Raw genomic sequence first — 23,953 nt, 5'->3', positions numbered from 1 at the left:
ACTGATTGATAGATTCTAACATTTACTATAACTAAGATTTCCCTTTGCCTAACACAGATCTTCTCTAAAATGCTGCTGGTTCTGGTTTGTCAGCGCTTCAAATCTGATGCCTGCAGAGCGCCAGAGAAGCATCAATTAAGGATCGTCAATTAACGCTGTTAGTGTGTTCTGGCCTTAACCCTCCACCAAAGAGCTGACATTTAGTACTAAAAGTTCAGACATTTGAACATCAAATCTCAAAGTGAACTGAGTGTGAATGAACATCAGAGGGTTGTGGGTCCACCAACTGGCTTTAAGCTGGTTTTCACTGACCAGGGCCAGATGTAAAAAACTCTAACTGGCTCTCAAACTTCAAACACACTCACACATATATGTATTACTTTTATTCTGGATATATAACAATTACTTCACCGTCTGTAGGATGACCAAATCTCTTAAGCCTACTTGACCATAAACACAAAAGTCAGTCTAATCAATAACTAATAACCAGTACTTCCTAATAAAAATGATCTGGAACTTTTTTTAATGGAAACATATGTGACAATTCAAAAAATAAAAGGGTCTCAAAAATGTATCCCCTTGTAGATTAATTTCTCGTTTGTTATCTCTCCCTCCTCCTTCAATGTACAGTACATGTGGCACTTATCCACCTCACTTAAAGCCCATGTTGCAGGTTAACCACCACTGTTAATTTTTGAGTACATAAAACACTCAAGATATGTAAACAATTTTTTTCATGTCTCCAAATATTGTTAAATGTCAGTTTTTTTTCATATTTGGTATTCACGTTTTATTTAACTCAATTCGGCAATGACGTCACATTGGGGAGAGTAGCCTCAGCCTAGTACTTGAAATATGGCAACTGACTGGGATGAGGAAGTGGTGGATAGGCCAGCAGCTGTGGAATTACGAACCTGCCAGTTGTGAGAGGGCAAATGAGGAATTGCTGAGAGTTGGGGAAGTCTCCTTCATTTATCTCCTTCATTTAGTCTAGCAGCAGTGCATACAATGACTTTTCTTTTTACTGTCAGTGAATAGCACAGAGTGAACGTCAAAGTTTTCTTTCTATCTAGTGACAGTGAGCATGTTGTTAGTTCAGATAAGTACTGGTACACTTATCTAGATATAGGAATACAAGGTATTGTTTGTGCTCACATTGGAAGGAGTAAATGATCAAATCTAAAGTATACTGTCATTTAATCACAATTCATATTCAATAAATATGGTACGTTGTTCGATCTCAAATGAAAAGAAGTAAAGTTTGTAGCTGTATGTTGACCCCAAAAATCTTCTCATTAGTTAGACAGACATTTTAGAGAGGATCATGGTCACCTCCAAGATAGTACACACACACATTTCAGACAGGTTCATGATCCCCTCCAAGCAAGCATATACCAGTATTAAAATTGTTTATATTTACTTTACCATTCTTTTTAGACTGAGTCATATGAAAGACTTCTTATCCCTAGACAACACCAGTTCACTGCATACAGGCAGGCTATAAAAAACGTCTTATGACAGTGTCAAGACAATAACTTTAGGCCATAGCAGCCATTCCCCTTGATATATAATTTTAGGAAAACAGAATGAGCTAGGATGATACCTCATAATAGCAGTGTTAGAAATGATACAAACACCAATCCACTACTATTACCACTGCTACAGTAGGTACTAGCACTGAGCATTTGAGCAACTTAATGACAATATAGCTTTACTCTGGATGTAGTGTGGAAAAGAAGTGACCAGTATTACAGTGTACCCCTATGGGTGGTTTATGCTTTCCCTAAACTAGATTCTCTGTATGTTGGTGAGTAGTTTGATGCTTTTTGGGGTCTAAATATTTGATTAATCTGCATAAAGGTGAATCGAGGCTACTATGCAAATGAAGAACGAGGGACTCGGCTCGCCACCTCTACCATAAACTCGTGAAAATCTCTTAAACTGCCTGTTGATCTGAGATTCAGCAGCTGTCGACTATGTATCCCATACAATGTTTCCAGTAAAACACATTTGGGTGAATTACTTTTTATAAAATAAGTAGTTTTTTTTGGCAGTGGTCATTGAGGAGAAACTTAACGGGTGATCCATGTCCAAAGAGGCGTTATTTCACAGAAGGGATTAGAACCAGAGTCGTTCAAAAAGTGGGCGCTCCCTGTGGAGCTTGGAAAGTGAATCAATGAATAACTACACGTGTATGGAACAATGTATACATGAATACATTAATTTGTACTCGTTAATGGGGCAGCAGCTTGTTTAAGAGCAAAAGGAGCTCACATTGGAAGGAGTAAATGATCAAATCTAAAGTATGCTGTCATTTAATCATTTATTTATTTATATTCAATAAATATGGTACGTTGTTCAATCTCAAATGAAAAGAAGTAAAGTTTGTAGCTGTATGTTGACCCCAAAAATCTTCTCATTAGTTAGACAGACAGACAACGACTTTATCAATAAATGGAAGGGATTCATTATTCTGATCATCAAAAGAATAGAGAAGAACATTACTATAGCTAAGGCAGCAGAAATGAATGAGATATGATCACAGGCTACCTGTTAAAGTGAAACTATTAGTGATGGGGAAATGATTTGGAAAACTAGGAGAAAACCCGAAAACTTAGGAAGAAGACTAACGAATTTCACCTGTAGTAAACCTGACTAAGCAAGAGACAGCAACTTAAAGTCAATCTGCAGGTTTGATCGAGTCTTGGTTGTCTCTCATCTCTGAAAAACTAACACGTGTTCTTAGATGTGATGAGGAAGGAGAGAGGCTAGAGGTCCAAATGAAAATCAACAAAAACTTTATGAAACAGCATGATGAAATGATATGAAAAAGACAAAAAGACACAAAACATATTAATAACACTGCAGCTGACAGCGGACTTGATCCATGCTTCTCCCTGTCAGAGTTACATTACATCAGTCCCTAAGATTTCTAAATGACAAACATTCACTCAACATGAAATAAAAGATGGAGTCAGATGAAACTAATTATTTTAAATGTTTGTTCTTTAGTCTTTCACAATCTCATAAACACAACCTTTATACTTGTTTACTCAGTTGACTCTTTCACCAACTGATGAGTTTAAGATTTAACAGGTTTAACTGGCCATCTCAAATAGACTTCTGAATCAGTGCACGCCACTCAAACGCTAAATCCCCAGGTCTCCAGTCCCGGTCGGCCTGAGACCCTCTTTTAGGCTATTAAGCTCCACGCATACAGTACCAGCACATGCAATCATACAGACAATCTCACAGAACTGCTTTGATTTATTACCTTTAACACTTTCAATTGGGTATTCAGTTATGAAGTAATGAAGATTACAAAAATTCATAGGTGATGGTATGTATAAGCAGTTGAAGAATTACTAATAGGTTGATAACCCTTAAAAGAAAGAGACACAAAAAAGAAATATCCGTTACTCTAAGTCGGGACATTTTCAATTTAAATATGTAATTTCGTTGTAGTCATTGTTAGCACATTACGAAAAGCAATATAAGAAGAAACTTCCCTCAGCCACATCAGACAAACACAGATAACCTCAAGTTCACCAACAATATGTTATTAATTGATATACAATTTGTCTCAAGTTTCAACTCAATCAAACCCGGTCTCACAGAATTGTTACCACCCCTTTACAACATAAGGCAGGGGGACTTAACAGAAAAGCCAGTGGGCTTATCATACTTTTACTGGCCACACTGAAAACAATGCCAAAGTAAAGTCAAGGAGAAGATGACCTAATGTTATGGGCAACAACAGTAGCAAGTAGTTTGAAAGCCCAAAAATCCACATTGGGAGGTTGGTCGGGGGGGGGGTGGGTGGATGGGTCAAACAACCCAGGACTACAACCCAGGAGACAGGGTGTCAAGATTCCTAAACCCAACCCGTTCTTCTTTTCCTAAACCCAACTTGTTGTTATCCCGCCCACCCATGACCTTTTCCTTAACTTAAGAGGCCAAGTTAATTTCAAGGAATTCTTCCGTGGGCCCATCACAGACTACCCGCTGTGTCTCCAATTTTCTCAAATGATGATATGAATGTGTCTGAAAACACATCTCCTCATTAAGGTGGAAATCTCAGAGAAGTACTTTGTTCCAAACTTTTCGTCACCTGTTTTTACAAATGTGCACCCGATTAAACGTTCCCTAGAGAAACACAAGCTGATGATGGGTTCCAACAATGCATGCATTTTCTCCCCTGCTGGTGTTTTATCCTACAAGGAAGTTGAAAAGGTGAAGCTTATGTTATTTACTGTGTCTTGACGCAACAATATAGGAGAAAAATGAAATTTAAAAAAAGGAAAAACATGGGTGTGCAAAAAACTAAACTGTATATGACTAATTATAAATGTACAGGATTTTCTGCAAAAGAATTTTAGCATGTAATTGACTTCCAAAGAAAACATTTAATAAATCCTTTGTAATCAACCCTTCCTTGAGTCCTGGATCAATCGTGGCCTATATATTTTTTTTATATATACGTCTAGAAGATTTCTCTGTGCAATAGTTTGTCTATTACCATCCCAAATGTTCTTATTTATGGCTTCAAGGCCTTCAGCTATACGGCTGTCTGGCTATCTGTGTCGCTGCTATGTACTCTGTGTTTAGCAATTGGTAATCCACATCAGCTTTTCTAATGGCATACTTGTGTTTTGAGACTGTGTCTTTCAGGCGTGTCTCTGTCCGGACTATGTAAAAGTAACCATGTGTAAAAGATAAGCAGTGTAAAAACAAACACAGTGTTACAGGTAACAAATGTGTTGATGACATTCATGCCTTATGAGTTTTAACACCATTGAAAGGATTGCACTACCTTACTCCACAATGGTTGCAAATACCAAGCTTAGAAATCTTAGATCTCGAGGTAACCTGAGCCTTGTTGAAGGGATCCTGGTGGTTGTTGATTTATAACCTCTATTGGTCGGACAATCTCTTGGTCTATGTCACAGATGTGACAAAGACGTTGGAATTGGCCCAACTTTATATTTACACAGCTCGGTCAGCTGAGTTAAACTGTTAAAATGTTAACAATCAAGGAGATGAAATCAGACAAATGGCTGTTTAGTGTTTGAGTCTGAGACAGATCTGCTTCACAGTGCAGAGTGTGTGATGTTGAACAGACTGAACTGTGATTTCAGCAGCTAATCTTCAGTCAGGGTTTCTGTCCACAGCAGAGACTCTCAGTCCTGCAGAGGACACAGAGACACAGAGGAACCAGGTAACCAGACTCCAAACCCAGGATAGAGAGGCTCAGTGAATGTGGTGTAGACGGTGTGGAGGTGGATCAGTGAGTCAGAGAAGACTGTGTAGAAGGACAGCGAGCCAGCAGGACAGTCCACATACACTGCTACTCTGTTAGAGACAGAGGAGGAAGTGAGGGCTGTTACTCTCTTATTGTGCCGGACAGAGTAACCGTCATCAGAGCAGAACAGACTCCAGGACTGATCATTTCCTCCAAACCAACAGTCTTCACTATCTCCTCTCCTTCTAATTCCTCTGTAACTCAATGATATTTCAACCCTACCTCTCCTCTCAACCTCCCAGTAACAGCGACCAGTCAGACCATCTCTACACAGCAGCTGAGACCAGCAGTCAAACCTCTCTGGATGATCAGGATATGACTGATCCTCTCTCACACCTGTCACCTTCCTGTTGTTGTCAGACAGTTTGAGTCCTCTGTGTACTGTGTTTGTGTCCAGTTCCAGTTCACAGACATCTTATGGAAAGAACAAGACACAAATACAGCTGCAGGTTATCATCTGATGATTATTAACAACTTTACTGACACTTACTAAAAGAAAATCATTAAAATATTAATTTTTTGTTTAGAAATAAATATTTTCTCAGTCCATGGGCCCACCACCTGTGGGAGGAAACAATGGGGTCGGGTGCACTGCTAGATGGGTGGCAGTGAAGGTCGGGGGCTTGGACAGACCATACCCGGGTGGCAGAGGCTTGCTCCAGGGACTTGGAATGTCACCTCTCTGTGGGGGAAGGAGCCGGAACGTGGGCGGGAGGTAGAGCGCAAACCAGTTAACAGTTAGCTGACACCATTGCCATATGTCCCGGTGGCTGAGAGTGTGAACATTTCTTTTAAAAGCCCAATAGGCTAATAATTATGATGGTGTTTATTAATGGGGTGGAGGATGAAGAACAAGAACTTTGACTACAGAATTATGTTGTAGTGACCTGCACTGTCACTGAAAAACACAATCATCTGTTGGGTTGAAGGAGGTTTGACAGCTGTTAAGTTTCTCCCAGTAAGGGAGAAATTAATGCCTCCACTGAAAGAGGGGTCTGTAATGTACTAAGTCTTTGCCTAAATAGACATTGCCTAAATAAAGCTAACTGGCTTTAAGCTGGTTTTCGTTGACCAGTGCCAGATGTTAAAAAACTCTAGCTGGCTCTCAAACTTTAAACACACTCACACTTCCTCACACCAGGTCTCAGTCTCTGTGGTCCACCATGGTCCGTCCTGCAGGAAGAAACAAAGTCAGGATCAATTTCTTACACCTTCACTCACTGTTTGATAACTTACGCCCCCAAGCAAACTCACGCTATTAAAAAAAAAAAAAGTAAAATCCACGTTCAACTATACAGGACAATATGTATTACTTTTATCCGGGAGATGTAACGATGACTTTTTCCTCTATGGGATGACCAAATCACTTAAGCCTACTTGACCACAAACATAAAGGTCAGTCTTAGCAATAACAAATAGCCAATACTTAATAATAAAAACAGCAATTTATGGTGAAAATATTAGTATTTATTTGAAAGAAACATAGCTGACAATTTAAAATATATAGTAAAAGGGTCTCAAATATGTGTCCCCCTGTAGGTCAGTTTCTTGTTTCTTGTTATCTCTAACCAGCCAACACACATCTCTCCCTCTTCTTTCAATGTGGCCCTTATACACCTCACATAAGCCTACATTTTCATAACTCTTGTTTGGGATGGCTGAACCCATTCTTATTCCTTGCTATCTCTGTCTCAGGAGACGGAAAGAAAATTCAGAAAATTGCTCAAATCCTCAATTAAACATGAACCAGCCAGAGTTCATCAGTTAGAGACAGAGGAAAAGTGTTGTCCATCTGTCCATACTTGAGAGTGTCCAGTCTCCAGTGTGGATTCTTAAGTCCAGCTGACAGCAGCTTCACTCCTGAGTCTCCTGGATGATTGTAGCTCAGGTCCAGCACTCTCAGATGGGAATGGTTGGAGCTCAGAGCTGAGACCAGAGAAGTACAGCCTTTCTCTGAGACCAGACAGCCTGACAGACTACACACACACACACACACACACACAGACACACACACACACACACACACACACACACACACACACACACACACACACACACACATACGTGATTTAGTTTGAAATATTGAATAAATGAAAGAGAATTAGAGGCATTAAATCTTATCCAAATACATCTGGAAACAACCATAATTCCTGCATAGTCCATTGAACATAGTTGGTATAAACATGATAATGAATTGGATACAATTTTGAGTGCAGTAAAGACTTAAAATAATCAATATTGTGTCATTGACCAATAATGTTTATTCAAGTCACGTTTATGTGCTGTGAACCAAGCTATACTGTTGACAAGCTGCTGAGTCAGCTAAACCTTTCAGTACAATGTTGTTACCACATTTAATAAAGCATCATAAAAATGTTAAATTTGCATTTTTTTTTAAAACAACACTACACTAACCTGAGAGTTCCCAGTCTGCAGTGTGGACTCTTTAGTCCAGGAGACACCAGCTTCACTCCTGAATCCTGTAGTTCGTTGTTACTCAGGTCCAGCTCTCTCAGACTAGAGGAGTGGGAGCTGAGAACTGAGGACAGATCTCCACAGCTTCTCTCTGACAGGTTACAACCACATAGTCTGAAAACAATCAGATGACAAGTCTATTCGATGATTAACATGAAAATAATTACAAATCAGAAGGCCATCATTTTCAAATATTTGGTAAACTAACCTGAGAGTCTAACGAGTATTCTTGGAGGGAGACACATTAACATGCACATGAGACTAAACTAACCTGAGAGTTTCCAGTCTGCAGTGTAGACTATTCAGTCCAGCTGACACCAGCTCCAGTCCTGAATCCTGCAGGTTGTTGTTACTCAGGTCCAGCTCTCTCAGACTAGAGGACTGGGAGCTGAGAACTGAGGACAGAGCTTTACAACTTCTCTTCGACAGCTTACAGCTATTTAACCTGAAAAGGATCTTTAGTCAGTCCATTCTAAAATCAAATACATAGAGCATTTCAAGGCTTAATGGATAAACTTCTACAAATATTTGAATCATGACCTTAGAGTTCCCAGTCTGCAATTTGGACTGTTTAGTCCAGGAGACACCAGCTCCACTCCTGAATCCTTTAGGTTGTTGATACTCAGGTCCAGCTCTCTCAGACTAGAGGACTGAGAGCTGAGAACTGAAGACAGAGCTTCACAGCTTCTCTCTGACAGGTTACAGCTACTTAACCTAAACATATTTAAATATAAAGTACATTCAATATCCAACACATTACAAAAGTAACAGTTTAAAGGGTCATTACTTTACAAAAAAAAAAACAGTGGTACACTGACCTGAGGGTATCCAGTCTACAGTGTAGACTCTTCAGTCCAGAGGACACCAGCTTCACTCCTGAATCCTGTAGGCTGTTGTTACTCAGGTCAAGCTCTCTCAGACTAGAGGACTGGGAGCTGAGAACTTGGGACAGAGCTTCACAGCTTCTCTTTGACAACTTACAGCCACTTAGTCTAAAAACAATCAGATGATAAGTCTATTCAGTGATAATTATGAAAGAAAAAAAGATCACTTTTCAACTAGTTGTATGCTAACCTGACAGTCTAACAAATATTATTGCAGGTAGACACATTAACATGCAAATAACAGTGCACTAACCTAAGAGTTTCCAGTGTACAGTTTGGGCTGATTAGTCCAGTAGACAACAGCTCCACGCCTGAATTCTGCAGGTTGCTGTTACTCAGGTCCAGCTCTCTCAGAATAGAGGACTGGGAGCTGAGAACTGAGGACAGAGCTTCAAAGCTTCTCTTTGACAGCTTACAGACACTCAGCCTAAAAGATAAAAAGTAAAATATGAGAAAACAATTACAACTAATTTGTTTGATAATAAAGAAAACTCCATTTAATCTGTATAGCTGTGTGTGCATGTACAGAGCTTTGTTGGAGGCTTTGACCACTGGCAGAAGCCTCAGAAGAGCCTCCTCTGAAGCAGAGTAATTCTTCAGGTCAAACACGTCCAGATCTTCTTCTGATGACAATAAGATGAAGACCAGAGCTGACCATTGAGCAGGAGACAGTTTTTCTTTTGAGAGACTTCCTGAGCTCAGGAACTGTTGGATCTGCTCCACTAGAGAACGATCATTCAGTTCATTCAGACAGTGGAACAGGTTGATGCTTCTCTCTACAGACAGATTCTCACTGTGCATCTTTTTGATGTACTCCACAGTTTTCTGATTAGTCTTTGAGCTACTTCCTGTACGTGTCATCAGACCTCGTAGGAGACTCTGATTGGTCTGCAGTGAAAGACCCAAGAAGAAGCGGAGGAACAAGTCCAGATGTCCATTTGGACTTTGTAAGGCCTTGTCCACAGCACTCCGATAGAAACTTTGTTTGTCTCTGAAGAATTTAGACAGCTTGGATGTTTTGTGTTCTTCTGCTAGCAGGTTGACTCCAGAGTTGTTGCATGTCAGATGGACATGAAGAGCAGCCAGAAACTCCTGAACACTCAGATGGACAAAGCAGAACACCTTGTCCTGGTACAGTCCTCGCTCCTCTTTAAAGATCTGTGTGAACACTCCTGAGTACACTGAGGCTGTAGTAATATCGATGCCACACTCTGCTAGGTCTGATTCATAGAAGATCAGGTTGCCTTTTTGCAGCTGCTCAAAAGCCAGTTTTCCTAGACACTCAATAATCTTCCTGCTCTCTGAACTCCAGTGTGGATCTGTCTCAGCTCCTCCATCATATTTGATGTTCTTCATTTTGGACTGAACCACCAGGAAGTGGATGTACAACTCAGTCAAGGTCCAGGGCAGCTCTCCTTCCTCTCTGGTCTTCAACACGTCCTCCAAAACTGTAGCAGTGATCCAGCAGAATACTGGGATGTGGCACATTATGTGGAGGCTTCGTGATCTCTTGATGTGGGAGATGATTCTGCTGGCCTGCTCCTCATCTCTGAATCTCTTCCTGAAGTATTTGTCCTTCTGAGCATCAGTGAACCCTCTAACCTCTGTCACCATGTCAACACACCCAGGGGGGATTTGATTGGCTGCTGCAGGTCGTGTGGTTATCCAGAGGCGAGCAGAGGGAAGCAGTTTCCCCCTGATGAGGTTTATCAGCAGCACATCCACTGAGGTGGACTCTGTAACATCAGTCAGGATCTCAGTGTTGAGGAAGTCCAGAGGCAGTCGACACTCATCTAGACCATCAAAAATGAACACGACCTCTTCAAATCGGCAGATTCCTGCTTCTTTGGTTTCACTAAAGAAGTAATCAACAAGTTCCACCAAGCTGAACTTTCTCTCTTTCAGCACATTCAGCTCTCTGAAGGTGAATGGGAATGTGAACTGGATGTCCTGGTTGGCTTTGCCTTCAGCCCAGTCCAGAGTGAACTTCTGTGTTAAGACTGTTTTCCCGATGCCAGCCACACCCTTTGTCATCACTGTTCGGATTGATTTATCTCTTCCAGGTGGGGTTTTAAAGATGTCTTCTTGTCTGATTGTTGTTTCTTGTCTGTCTGGTTTCCTGGATGCTGTTTCAATCTGTCTGACCTCATGTTCATCATTAACCTCTGCAGCCCCTCCCTCCACGAGGTAGATCTCTGTGAACATCTGATTCAGAGGGGTTGGGTTTCCTGCTTTAGGAATCCCCTCAAACACACATTGGAACTTCTTCTGCTGGTTACATTTGAGTTTACACTTACAAACACCACAATAACTTCCTGAATGAACACACAACAAAGAAGTTCATTAGATAAAGTACAGGGTTCAACATTTCCTCAGAGAATGAATATATTTTGGTAAATATTTTGGAACAAATATCCTGTTCATCCAGCACGTTAACTCTAGAAATCCTCTTACTGCTCTGCAGACGGTCAGCCAGCTCATCCTGCTTCATTCTCCTCAGGAAGTACAGTGTGATCTTCAGAAATGCCTCTCTGCGGTTCCTCCTCTGCTCTTCATCCTCATGGGCCGACATCTCCTCATACTTTCTCGGACTCTCTAAGCATTCTGGGTAATCTGGACTCAGAACCTTCTGGATCTTTCTCAGCTCGTTCTTCACAAAAGTGACGATTTCATCCTCCAGCAGCTGGAACAGAAGATTATATGAATAATAAATCAAACTGATAACCACAGATCACCACTTTGGACAGAATAGATGTAAAAGTGGTTGGTGTACTTGTACAGACCTTAAAGATGGAGTCCAAGTGGGTTTGATGCTGCTGGGCAGACTGTCCACTGGGAGCCTCTGAACTCTCCTGGTCCACTCTGTGGAGGAATCAGGAAGAATTACCTCATTACATTACATCATGTCTGTCCACACAGAGACACACACAAGGTAAAGGTCCATGGAGGGATGTTTGGATGTTAACAGGGTATCAGAGGACTCCCTGTAGTGGTCCACCTTTACTAGTCCTGCAGGTTATCAGTTTGAAATCCTCACCTTTGATCAACAGAGTGGCATCCATCTTTGAAGTATAAAGGTTGACTCATAGACCAGTCACTCTTTACGGACACACAGCTGGGTTCAGGTTCTTCCAGATTCGTCCTGATAGAAACACAAGATAAATTCTGCACTGCACCCAGAATACACTGAGACCAAACTTTTCAGTGGTTTAATACACCTACTGTACAGTATAGATGTATCCAAGTTAATATTGTGAATGATCCATAATCAGTATTTTATTAAGACATGTTTCAATGTGTATATTAAATTCGTATTCAGTGCAGTGTGCACCACAGGCTTGTTGTAGGGTGACCATATTTGTGAAATAGTAATCTATTCATCTGTTTTCTAACAATTTTAACTTGCAGTAAATAAAAGAAAATCTGTGCTCAACCTTTTTTAGATAGATAGATAAATAAATAGAAAGATAGACAGATAGATAGATGTATTCTATATTAATCCTTTGCAGGAAATTACAGTACCACAGCAGCCTCAAAACAAACATAACACTAGACATTTCCACAAATATCTTCCATACCTAATAAGATAACTACTACTACCTTTGTAACTCATTGCTAGACCAATATCATGATGTGTAATTAAAGAATTGTCAGCAATATAGTGATCATTGCAGAATTACTGCATGCTGTTATTTGTATTGCAGTAAGTTTTAGCTTAGAGTCCTTTTCTATTTTTATCTTTAAAGTTATGTATTGGGAAATGCTCAACAATTAAAATGAAGCAGTATATATTGCAGTTAAGTTTAAATATATATTATGTTTGAAGTGGACAGGTAAACAGTAACTGCTAAATTAATAACTTGAATGAACTGTACTTTAAAATGTAACTTGTGCTCACCTTTGATCAACAGACTGGCGTCCATCTTTGAAGAGTGTAAGAGGACAACCCATAGACCGGTCACTCTTCATGGACACACAGCTGGGTACAGGTCCAGGGCAGTCTGATCCCTTATGGATCCTGATAGAAAGAAAATCGTCAAAGCGCACATATTTAGGGAAATTCTCTCTGAATCAAAGACTGAAATAACATCTAGCTTAAAATGTTTGAATACAATGACAAATGTATTGTTAATTATTGTTAATTTATTTAATTACAGACTTGTTACTAAAGAAAATCCAACTAATTACTTTTCATCATATTTAAAAGTAACACAAAAATCCTTTGAACGGTCACTCTTGAAGGACAAACAGCTGGGTCTGGATCTGGGTCCAGGTACAGGTCCAGATCCAGGTCCGTGCTGCTTGTCTGGGCTAAAACACAACACACACACAGCTTTGAGTGTGAATGATGATGGATGGATGCTGGAGTGATGTGAGTGGTGGACAGTTAGAGATGGTCCTCTCACCTCTGAGCTTTGGTCTGGCTGTCATGGTCCCCACACAGAGAGGGTTTAGGGGGAGGGACTCCCTCCTCTCTGTCCTCACACTGACTCATAGCAGAGTCCACACCTTCATCTGTAGAGGAAACACTGAGAGCAGCAGTCCAATCATTCATCAACACATCATCACTCATTCACTCATCAGTTCTCCTGGAAAAAAAGCCAAATATCAGCAGCTGTCCTCTGATTGGCTACTTCTCTTTGAGCCAAATCAGTATCAGTTTAATCCTTTTGGCCCGTTGGGCTGTTGCTCAGACTAACGAAGCAGTTAGAAAACCTGATGAACTCTGAGAACTACTGAGGCATTTTCTCATCACATAATCACATTTCATTTACTCAACACAGAGAACTGATCAACACATGGATCAATAGCGGTTTGTTTTGGACAGATAAGATGCTGCTGGTTCCCATTGGCCTCAGAAATCAGTTGGAGGAGTCGTAGTTACTCACTGTGACCACTGGAGGTGCGTCCACTATTTTTAACAGTCCATGGGCTGCACCATTTGCATGTTCTGCCAACATTTCTGTAGTAACAGAAAGCTCCTTCAATCACAGACATCACTGTTATGCTTAGGATTGTGACATCATGAATAAAACTTATTTTTCTTAAAACAAGGTTGATTTTATAAAGACTTCGAGCTTCTATGGGAGCGTAATCCTCTGTTCACACTCTCTCAGCTCGGATCAGTCTACCTCTGATGGTTGAGCTATCATGGCTGCGACTCTAAATCTTTACAGAGAACATTAATGTGACTTTCACTTCTGGAATCACACTGTTGACACGTGAACTAACCGCAGACGGTTTCCTACTGCTGTGGTTCCCAAACTTTGTCACATGAAGAACCCTTAAACTAACATTAATTAGACTCCTGACTGACACGATTTTCGTCTTTAGGTATTAAAAAACAGCATGTGTATGAAACCCATGCCCACAATAAGCATACATTTGGCCATTGTCTTACTTTTGGATAGAGTTCTAGTTCTAATTAACTATTATTGCCACTGAGAATGTCTCAGAAACAATTATTTTAAATAAAACGGAAAACACTCATATTTGAAACTGCCAATTTGATCATTTTAGTTATTAATCAACATTTCTGGAAGGCTGACTGCAGTTGATTCTGTTCCACTTCAACCCCGGTATGACCGTTTTTATTATTATTATGAAGGCTTGGTGAAATGATGCTCCACTACAACTAAATTACATTTAGTTAAAGAACAACGGTGACATGTATTGTAATGTAACAGAAAAGGTGAGAAGCAGCACTTACAGTTAACAGCCGTCTTTCCTTTGCTTTAAGGTATGTGATGTTTCCCTCTGTGATCCAAATTAAGTTTTCTTCTCAGTTCCATCTTTCACTCGGTGGTGCGCCCACTAACACATGATTAAAGCAGAAGGAGACTCAGAGACCTCAGACCTCTGCCAAGACGTGATCTGTTTCACAATATTAACCCACTTGAGGGGAAGTTCACATGACTTCCCCAGTGGGGGACACTTTTTTTGATTACTCCCATACAACATGAATGCAGCACAAATGCTCTCTCATCTCGCAATGTTATTGAAAGTAAAAAACTGCTCCCCGTTATTTGGGTCCTCTCCAAAATGTAATGGCTTCTTTCTTGGCCCATGCTCCACCTTCCAATTAAACACATTTAAAGTGCTCGTATTCTGCTCATTTTCACGTTCATAATTGTATTTAGAGAGTATATCAGAATATGTTTATATGCTTTAATTTTCAGAAAACACCATATATTTGTTGAGTGAGACATCTCATTTCTTTTACATCTTTGTTAGGAGTCGCACATGCGCAGTAACTAATGGCGTTTTTCCACTGCTGGTAACAGCTCAACTCGACACGCCTTGACTCGCCTCACCTCGACTCGATCCATTCTACGTCCGTTTTCCATTGCAAAATGAGTAACGTCTCAGCGTGGCTGGTCACCATAGCTACGCGTGATGATGTAATTTTCAACGCGACTCACAACAGCACGTCGGCTACTCGCCACAGCCAGAAGAAAAGTTTTGTTTCAAAAGAAGCTGAAGGAAGCAACAAAAAAAACGCTAAAAAAAACAGGAGTTGGGGATTTCCGACGGAGTTCAGACGTCGACAGGACTGTTGTTCGCCGACACAAAAAGGTAAGTTACGTTTCCTGGTAACGTTAGCTAACATTTGCATGTGTTAGAGGCCCCGTTCAGTATTTACTATACGCTAGCGTTATATAATGTACATGAACTTTAGCAACCACGATTACACACCAACATGTGTGCTGTTTGTGTTTCAGAGCATTCACGCTTTGCAAAACCGCCGCCGCAGACCGTCTGGTGGGCGACGTCCGACCGGTGAGATCTCTGGTTGTGACCTACAGGGCTTCGTATAATCTTTATGAGAGTCATGGACAGCCTTATGACAACGACTGGGATGCATCTGGGCCAGCAGAGCCGGGGGGGACACTGTCACAGGGTGCAGAGGAAGAAGACCGGGATGTACAGGGGGGTTTGATGCGCTACTTGAAAAGCTAAATAAAAACTTTTCTTTGATAACTTGTCTTGTTTTTTTTATGTAACAGTGTGCAATATTGGAAACGACATAAAGCCCCTAACAGCCCTTAATATTGAACAATTGAGACGTGAGAATAGTGCAGAGAGTAGATAATCTGGCGGTGTCTGGCTAGATTTTTTTAAATGTCCCGTTTGTTCTGGACACATACTCTGCACTCTTGTTTGCTAACAACGCAGTGATCCGACCAACCAGCAGTCTGCAGGTTTCCACGTCACCTTTTGGGATCGCCTCAGCTCGCTTGGAACCTCAACTGAGATAGTACTAAAAAAAGTACCTGGTAGCGGGTCCCAGGGACTTTTTTTCGTAATGGAAAACCAAAAAAGGCGAGTAGAGTCGAGGCGAGTCGAGTAGCTACCACGCAGTGGAAAACCGCCATAAGTAAGGACTACAAACCGGTCAGAAGCAGAGTATGATGGCCCTAACAGTAGCTAGGTATGGACTACTAGCCAGTCACAAGCAGAGTATGAGGGCCTGAGAGTACCTAGGTAAAGACTACTAGCCAGTCAGAAGCAGAGTATGAGGAAGGGCTCTGACAGTACCTAGGTAAGGACTACTAGCCATTTAGAAGCAGAGTAAGAAGGCCTGCCCTGACATTACCTAGGTAAGGACTACTAGCCAGTCAGAAGCAGAGTAAGAGGGTGTACCCTGACTGTTGACGTGTCAGACTGTGAAAAGACATCATTAGAAAGACTCAACACTTCAAAGCGTGATGGCTGCCGTCTCGCTGAAGCTACGACATCTGTGTGCTTGGTAGTGGAATGTGACTCACATAAGCAAAGGATTTCTTTCTCTAGGTATCAGGAAGCAAAGTTGGACCAAGACACAGACTCAATGGGAACACTTGAAACAAGAAGAAACATTTCTTCTCTCATCTTAGTTACAATGGTTTCATGAGTTTATAGTATTCTTAGAATAACATTCAACACAGATATTACAGAGCAAACCCCACATCATATGCAATAATTAAATGTAATAATCTTTCACTTCTTACTCATTGGTTCCCTTTGTCTATCAGTTTTAATTCAGAATCCACCAGTCAGGTAAATATTAAGTGTATTTCCATTTTATCTTTGAAATGCTACTTTAGTTCCCTATAATTACACACAGTAATAGTCACACACTCATTAAGTTGTTGTTCTTATTTTGTCCTTTTATAGTTTTATAAACCCCCTCTTTTAGAAACTCAAATTCATAAACACACACACACACACACACACACACACACACACACACAAGCTACATTAACTATTTCCAGCGGGAGCGCCTCCAACATCTCATCCTATTCTTCTCTTCAGGACCATCACGGTAAGCTAAACTGGGTTCTGGACTCCCCTGGAACTGTTTTCCCGTTCCGTGTTGACCCTGTTTGTCGCGTACCTACACTTTCTGTGTCTGCTTGGTATGTGGATCTGCCTTAGGAGGGGGGTGCTTTGTCTGGTCCTCAGACATCCCATGATGGGGGACAGGAGGGTAGTAAAAATACTAAACATTATAACTCATATAAAGTACAAACTATTTATATTTCTTCAAAAAAGGCCCAAATATATGCCAAATCTCAAAGCAGTGATGTCATTCTCCTTTGTAAAACGGTAGTTATCTAGCTCGTCCACTTTGTAATATATTTGATCAGATTGGACTAGTTTGACATTGAGGATTGCTCTCTTTCCCACTCTAAAGTCTTTGCTCTTGCTCTCGCCCTAATAAGGCATTATGTGTGCCTTCTTATCCGGCAACAAATTCGCAATGCACCATGGGATATCTAAAGAAGACACAGAGCATGGAGCTAGCGGCAGAAATGAGCGAAAACGTGATCAATTATTGACTTCAAGTGGATACATCTTGGATGTAACAGTTTGGATTTAATGCCTACAAATACCTACCAAGGTGCTGCTGGGACTTGAACCCAGACTGATTGATAGATTCTAACATTTACTATAACTAAGATATTGCTGATGTTTGCACTGTTAATGTCACCAAGAGCAATGATAAGCTAGTCTGGATATTTACCCGCAGGGTAGTAAGCTGGTCTGCCAGTTGCTGTAATACCTCACTATCCCAGTCCTGACCTCAGAGATTCCTGTTTTCCAAAAAATCCCATCAACACCACAACAATGAGTTTTAGAGTTTCATGATCTACTGACAGAGCTAGCCTGGCAACCTTAACAAACCATTTAGTTGCTTTGCCACCTTTGGAGCCATCGTCTCGCCATAGCTATAGCTCGTTAGCTGACAGCTTGTCCTCTCTAAAGAGTTCTTCTGTGTCTTTGTAGCCCTTCCAGAATTTTTGTAAGTCGGCCAGGAAGAGGGGGACATTTCGGTGACTATGCACACTCAGTCCTGAGCAATTGCACTTCTAGAATGTCAGTAACAGTTCTAGAGTTATACTTTCTAGTTGTAGAATATCACATTAACATTCTAGAATGTAACGTTAACATTTTTAAATGATAAGTTACAGTTCTAGAATGTTGAGCTAAAACAATCTAGATATTTTAGAGTTTTAAGTTGCTTTTCTAGAATGTTAATTACGATTATGGAATTTTAAGTTGTAGAATACATTTAAAATTCTAGAAGCTGGGCTAGATATTCTAGAGTGTTAATTTGATTTCTAGGATGTCAAGTACAGTTCTAGAATTTTAAATTGTAGAAATAAATTGTTAGGTGGAAGTTCTAGAATTTGGCAATGTGGTTCAAGATTATCACCCCCAACCGGTCGAGACATATGACCACCCACCCTGAGCCATGGTTCTGCTCTGGGTTTCTGCCTCTTAAAAGGAAGTTTTTCCTTGCCTCTGTCGCCTGGTGCTTGCTCTTGATGGGAACTTTGGGGTTTTCTGTAAATAACATCACAGAGTACGGTTTAGACCTGCTCCTTTATGAAAAGCGCAATGAGATAACGGTTGTTGGGATTTAGCGCCATGTAAATAAAATTGAATTGAATCCCCTCAAAAGCCACAGCGTGAGGCTTTTATTTTAGTCCCCCCTATCCTGCATAGAGAAAGAAATGAAGGAATAAACATGGTGTGTTGGAAGTAAGAAGAATGCTAGGATTATGATCTGCCAGCACAGGGCAATGCCTGCAGCTATTGTGGATGCACATCAGTACACCACCTGCAAGTCCCAGAGACCGAGTTTGGTCAGACATTTGACAGTTGCCAGAAATTCAACCAGGTATTAACGTTGTTACTTACATTTGACATGGTTCATGGTTTCATGTCCAATGCATGTTGTACCAAACTTGGTAAAACACAAGGGCAGTGCATCCTGCAAGGTCAAAGCACATCTACAGTGTGGTTCAGTTCCCTAAAAGGTGAGCTTATATAGCATTTTCAGATTGATACTTTGTATTTTATGTAGAGATGAAAGGATTACAATTTTCTAGGCCGATTCGGAGTCCCTATTTTCACTTTTTCACCCGCCGACACAGACTTTAGCCTATTCTGATTTTTTGCAGCACTAATTCACGGTTGTTACACAGAATCAAACAGACGTGTTTCAAGGTAAGAAGTCACAAGATTAAACATAATTTGGAAAGTACAAAAGGAAACAAAAAGTAAATATTTGGAAGATAAAAGGTGGATGAATTTCAGAATTGTAATATGGCATTTACCCATTTTAAATTCCAAGAGGTTTTTATCTAATTTGGAAGGTATTATGCTGAAGCCTATTATACTGTTAAAACAACATACTGTATGTTACCCCATTATCATCATGTTATTACAATATTAATATAACTATATTACCATTACCCAGTTATATTTAAAGTTATCATTGAACCCCAACAGAGGGTGCCAGAGCTTCGTTAGTTGCTGAATGCTCAGACACAGGCTATTGCACATTTTAAATTACATTTTTTTTTGATTGTACATAATTCATCATCAGCAAAGCATTTCTTCACACAGTTATAAATGGTGTGGTCATAGTAAATAATAGTAAATAATATCTAAACGTATGTTTGTAAGTTCCTGATTTATACTTAATAGATACTGAAACAACCATTCATAAATGAAATCATTTACCCTATAAAATCAGATGCAAACTATTACTAAATGCTTTGTTCATTATTAGTAAAGCATTGCTGCTTTGTTAATTCTCATAAATAATTGTTTCATTCGTACAATTTATAAGTAAGCTGTACTCTTTATGTTTACAGTGTGTGTCGTTTATGCTAAATCAAGAATGAAAAAAAAATATGAAAAAAACGTTTAAGAAAGCAACAAAAACATGAATAAACTTCAGTAAAAAAAAAAAAATCACTAGGAAAAACAAAATAAAAACAAATAAGTGACAAAAAAATGAAAAGTGATGAAATAGCAAAAGAAGACAAAACTTTGAAAAAAATGACACACTGGTAAATGGCAAAAAAAGCAACAGAAGAGTTGAAAAAAATATCAACGTCATTGAAAAGCGACCAAAAAAAAGGTAAGGTCACGTTCTTCCCTAAACTGTTGATAATTCCTTTTATATTCTCTAAACATAAGGGTGCATTACTCACACAGCTTCTCTATAAATCCACTGTAAATAAAACCAACTGGTGGCAGCTCTTTAACAGAAAATGAATGCATTAATACAGTTTGTGAGGAAAAACGTTTTATTAAGGCACATTAAACACGTGCACAGAGTAAATTGTGACTACAGAAAAGATAGTTTCCAGTTTCTGTGTTCATGTTTGAATTTGTGATGCAACTTTTTACATGTTGTTATATCTGATGTTCAAACCTTTAAAGATGAGTTAGGGTAAAAACACACTGTTGGCCTTACATTCAGCACCAAAAAACTACCAAAGAGTGAAAAAAGCCATGCAAAACGCGACGCATGAACGGCTCCCTATGATGTATGCACACCACAACGTATGATAGCCTCGGACACTACAGGCTGAACCTGTGACGTTTGGTGGCTACGAGCTCCAGGACGCCGAGCGGCAGTTGTTTTAGCTTAGCGATGCAGGACACGGACCTCCGTCAGAGCTCGGTCATATCAGGGGCAGTTATCACATGTGTTTAGCATCAAATGGGTGACTTTGAGCGGTCTACTGACATAAGAGACAACTTGGTTTTATTAGCAGCAGTCAGAAGATGTGTTTAGCTGAAAATAGGCCATTTTGAGCTGGGTACAGAGCTGTCGTGTTTGGCGAAGATTACGGTTACATTTTGTCTACAAATTTTGCTGCAACGAAAGTTAAGATTAGGCTCCAAAACAACTAGTTAAGATTAAGTAAAAGATTGTGGTTTGCAAACAGCCGCGTTCTAATACATCGGCTGTCAATGTGGTGCATACAACGAAAAAACAAAACATTGAAAAACCTTTTTTTTTTAAGCAACACAATACGCAAAGACAAAAACATGGGGGAAAAAATGGAACTAATACGTTGAAAAACCTTGGAAATAAAACTGCACGAAAACATTGCATAGTGTTACAATAACAGAAGAAAACGGCAAAAAACAAAGTGTTTTGAATGTTTTGAAGTGAAATTTTTACAGGTTTATGTCCGTGAATAGAATAAAAACAGATGTTTGTCTGACATTTACACCTCTGAAGATGAGTTATGGTAACAGAGCGTTACATTTGAGTTGTGTGGAAACGTCTGATGATTCCTGATGAGGCTCCTAGGGTGATGGAGAAAATAATTAGCATTACATCTACGCAGATGTTTAACACTACAGTAAAATAAATCTTTTTGGATTTCTTCAGTATTACTTTGAAAATAAAGCCTAGAAAGTGTAGACTCTCGATCATTTGTTGACGGGGGTTATGTTACCTGTGTTCACGGTTTACCTACAGTATGTTATCCTCGCTCTTCATCCTGGAGAGGAGACGTCCTGGTCTCCGACAGTCTGCGAGTCTTTACCAAGACGAAATCCTGCACACATTCACAGTTTTGGTTGTCACTGAAATGGGGGGCGGGGCGGGGTTCCAGAAAAGCAAAGAGGACTAAAAGAGGCCAAACTACTTTAGTGACTGAAACATTGGAAAAAGCAAATGTCAGAAAAAGCGACTGTTCATAAAAGCATCAGAAATATTGGACTAAAAGGTCCTTAACGCCAACAAAATGACACAACGTTGAAAAGAAAACAGACAAAACTGTGACAAAAACATCAGAATAAAAGGACAAAGACGTCAACAAAAGATTAAAAAAAACATCCAAAAAATCAAAAGCTTCCATTAAGCTAAAAAAATAGGATGGTTCTAAGTTGTGTTTTTCCCAAATACTTCACCGATTTTCAGTAATTCTGTGATCAAGTACGCTAAAAATATAGTTCATAACGTGTGAGTGAAACTATGAGTGCCTGAGTTTTAACTAAAAGCACATGGTTCTGTTGTTTAATTATCAGAGAGGGAAATAAAGGTGTTACCTGAAGAAAGGGTTCTTGAGGTCTAGGACGTTTCCAGATCTGAAGCCTGATTGGTCGACTGTGGCGGTGATGTGAATGTCATAGCTCTGGCTGGAAAAAGATTATTATTACTATTATTATTAACAGACAACTGACAATCTTAACAAGAATTTCAGTGGCAAGGCTGAGCTTCTGGGGCTTCAGCCCTGAATGTTTTCTCAGAAACGTTGGAAAAAGCTGCAAAAGCACAGAAAAAAAAACACATCAATGGTTAAAAAAATAAAAATAAACAGCAGTGACAAAAGCGGCAGAATTAGCAATAACAACAAAAAACAAATATGTTGACAGAAGTGTGAAAAGCATCAGAAAACTGCCCAAAAATCTCAAATGTGTAAGAAAAGTAACAAAACAGAAAAAAACTTTAATAAAGTGATACAATCATACAACGTATGGTCCCGCCCTCAATGGTTACGGCATCTTGCCACGCCCCCAATGATTATAACACATGGTCTCATCCCCAATCATTACAGCATCTGGCTCAGCCTCCAATGAGTACAATTTATGTTTCCATCCCCAATGATAACAACATCTGGCTCCGCCCCCAATTACAATACATGGTCCCATCCCCAATGATTACAGCATCTGGCTCTGCCCCAATGATTACAACACATGGTCCCACCCCAGTTATTACGTCATCTGGCTCCGCCCAAAATGATAACACTAGCCAATGATTACAGCATCTGGCCCCACCCCAATGATTACAACATATGGTCCCACCCCCTATGATTACAGCATCTGGCTCTGCCCCAATGATAACATATGTTCCCACCCCCAATGATTACAGCATCAGGCCCCGCCCCCAATGTTACCAATGTCTGGCCCCACCCCCAAAGATGACTGCATCTTGCTCCGCCCTCAATAGCTACACCATATAGTCCCGCCCCAAATGAACACAGCATCTGCTGGCCCCACCCCAAAGGGAAACATTTTGTTGAGCAGGCTGGCTGGCAACGCCGCTGTACCTGCTGTTGGCGTCCATAAGGACAGTCCCGGACAGAGTCTGTCCCAGTTTGGCAAAAAGTGGCGTCTGCAGCAAACATCTGACCTGAAACCAGCGGGTCAGAGGCTCCGTGGGCGCTGTGGACAGCCACACTGTCGACCTGCACAGACAGGGAAAACAATCAGTTTGAATCCAATGGCATTTTCATTGGTATAAGATCTTTCCTTTCCTGTAGGTCTCCAAACTGCATCCTGTTTTCAGAGTATTTTTTGCACAATGGGCCAGGTCTTCTTTTTCTCCCAAGCACTGTATCTTTGAGGGTTTTAAAGCAACTTTGTGTCATTTTTTCTCAGTCTCTTTGACTGGACTGGCAACCCCAACTATGTTATGGCCACCCGTTCTCACTCCAACGGAGACGACCAAGCACGTGTTATATGACGCTAAGGAGACGACCAAGAACGTGTTATACGCAGAGGTGGGTAGTAACGAGTTACATTTACTCCGTTACATTTACTTGAGTAAGTTTTTGAAAAAAATGTACTTCTAGGAGTAGTTTTAAATCACTATACTTTTACTTTTACTTGAGTAGATTAGTGAAAAATAAACTGTACTCTTACTCCGCTACATTAGGCTACAATGAGCTCGTTACTCGTTACTACGCTTCATTGTTTTTACCCCCGCGTACGTCTCATTTTACTGTTTTATTTTGACAGAGAGAGAGAGTCTTCCCCTGAAGGCTCTACCACGTGACTGTGCTTAACCAATCACACGTCGTTGTGCAGTCACGTGACCACACTCGTTTCAGCAGCGGGACAGGTTAGCCCATAGACATATAAAAAGGTTAGCTTTACAGCCGTAGCAAAGCAAAGACGCAGAATCAAAAGCCGCCAAGGCAACGCAGACCAGGAGGACCCCCCCCCCTCCTCGGCGGCTCGGCCTCATAGTGAAAGCATGGTTACCTTA

The 23,953-nt window shown here is 40.4% G+C and overlaps 3 protein-coding genes and 1 long non-coding RNA gene across 5 annotated transcripts in view; 2 read left to right on the top strand and 2 right to left on the bottom strand.

The window, feature by feature from the left end:
* LOC117939505 (zinc finger protein 501-like) overlaps nucleotides 1-23,953 on the top strand; it is a 197,132-nt gene that overhangs the window by 112,637 nt on the left and 60,542 nt on the right. The gene's annotated exons all lie outside the window — the stretch shown is intronic.
* LOC117939453 (NACHT, LRR and PYD domains-containing protein 12-like) lies at nucleotides 5,007-14,392 on the bottom strand. The gene is made up of 15 exons (XM_034864812.1): nucleotides 14,372-14,392; nucleotides 13,068-13,190; nucleotides 12,850-12,972; nucleotides 12,560-12,679; nucleotides 11,699-11,803; nucleotides 11,445-11,523; nucleotides 11,116-11,344; nucleotides 8,915-10,976; nucleotides 8,596-8,769; nucleotides 8,318-8,491; nucleotides 8,049-8,222; nucleotides 7,718-7,891; nucleotides 7,105-7,278; nucleotides 6,429-6,475; nucleotides 5,007-5,716 (listed from the first exon to the last, which is right to left on the bottom strand). Exons 2-15 carry the CDS (start codon nucleotides 13,154-13,156, stop codon nucleotides 5,181-5,183), a joined length of 4,260 nt encoding a protein of 1,419 aa, XP_034720703.1. The 5' UTR covers nucleotides 13,157-13,190; nucleotides 14,372-14,392; the 3' UTR covers nucleotides 5,007-5,180.
* On the top strand, nucleotides 13,102-18,065 carry LOC117939562. The gene is made up of 4 exons (XR_004655612.1): nucleotides 13,102-13,178; nucleotides 14,436-14,446; nucleotides 16,791-16,792; nucleotides 18,054-18,065. It is a non-coding gene; the product is annotated as an uncharacterized LOC117939562 (long non-coding RNA).
* The window catches only part of LOC117939493 (histone-arginine methyltransferase CARM1-like), a 16,535-nt gene continuing 13,611 nt past the window's right edge, over nucleotides 21,030-23,953 (bottom strand). The window contains exons 12-15 of one of the 2 annotated variants that reach the window (XM_034864905.1): nucleotides 23,013-23,150; nucleotides 22,012-22,101; nucleotides 21,434-21,518; nucleotides 21,030-21,264 (exon numbers count right to left, since the gene is read on the bottom strand). In XM_034864905.1, the coding sequence (XP_034720796.1) occupies nucleotides 21,503-21,518; nucleotides 22,012-22,101; nucleotides 23,013-23,150 (244 nt within the window). In that variant the 3' untranslated portion in view covers nucleotides 21,030-21,264; nucleotides 21,434-21,502. The remainder of the gene's footprint in view (nucleotides 21,265-21,433; nucleotides 21,519-22,011; nucleotides 22,102-23,012; nucleotides 23,151-23,953) is intronic. The other variant, XM_034864904.1, reaches the window with a different exon arrangement.

This window comes from Etheostoma cragini, chromosome 24 (genome assembly GCF_013103735.1).
Source record: "Etheostoma cragini isolate CJK2018 chromosome 24, CSU_Ecrag_1.0, whole genome shotgun sequence".
Lineage (NCBI taxonomy): Eukaryota > Metazoa > Chordata > Actinopteri > Perciformes > Percidae > Etheostoma > Etheostoma cragini.
The sequence above is the reverse complement of the archived record's forward strand: the minus strand, read 5'-3'. Positions and strand labels throughout refer to the sequence as shown.

What these genes read in the sequence shown, in the direction of transcription:
- LOC117939453 (XM_034864812.1), bottom strand. Translation starts at nt 13,156, where the DNA reads ATGAGTCAGTGTGAGGACAGAGAGGAGGGAGTCCCTCCCCCTAAACCC. An exon ending in ACTTTTAAATATGATGAAAA is followed by an intron (nt 12,680 to 12,849) that starts GTAATTAGTTGG and finishes TCTTTCTATCAG; the next exon opens with GATCCATAAGGGATCAGACT. An exon ending in TGCAGACTGGAAACTCTCAG is followed by an intron (nt 7,892 to 8,048) that starts GTTAGTTTAGTC and finishes GATTGTTTTCAG; the next exon opens with ACTATGTGGTTGTAACCTGT.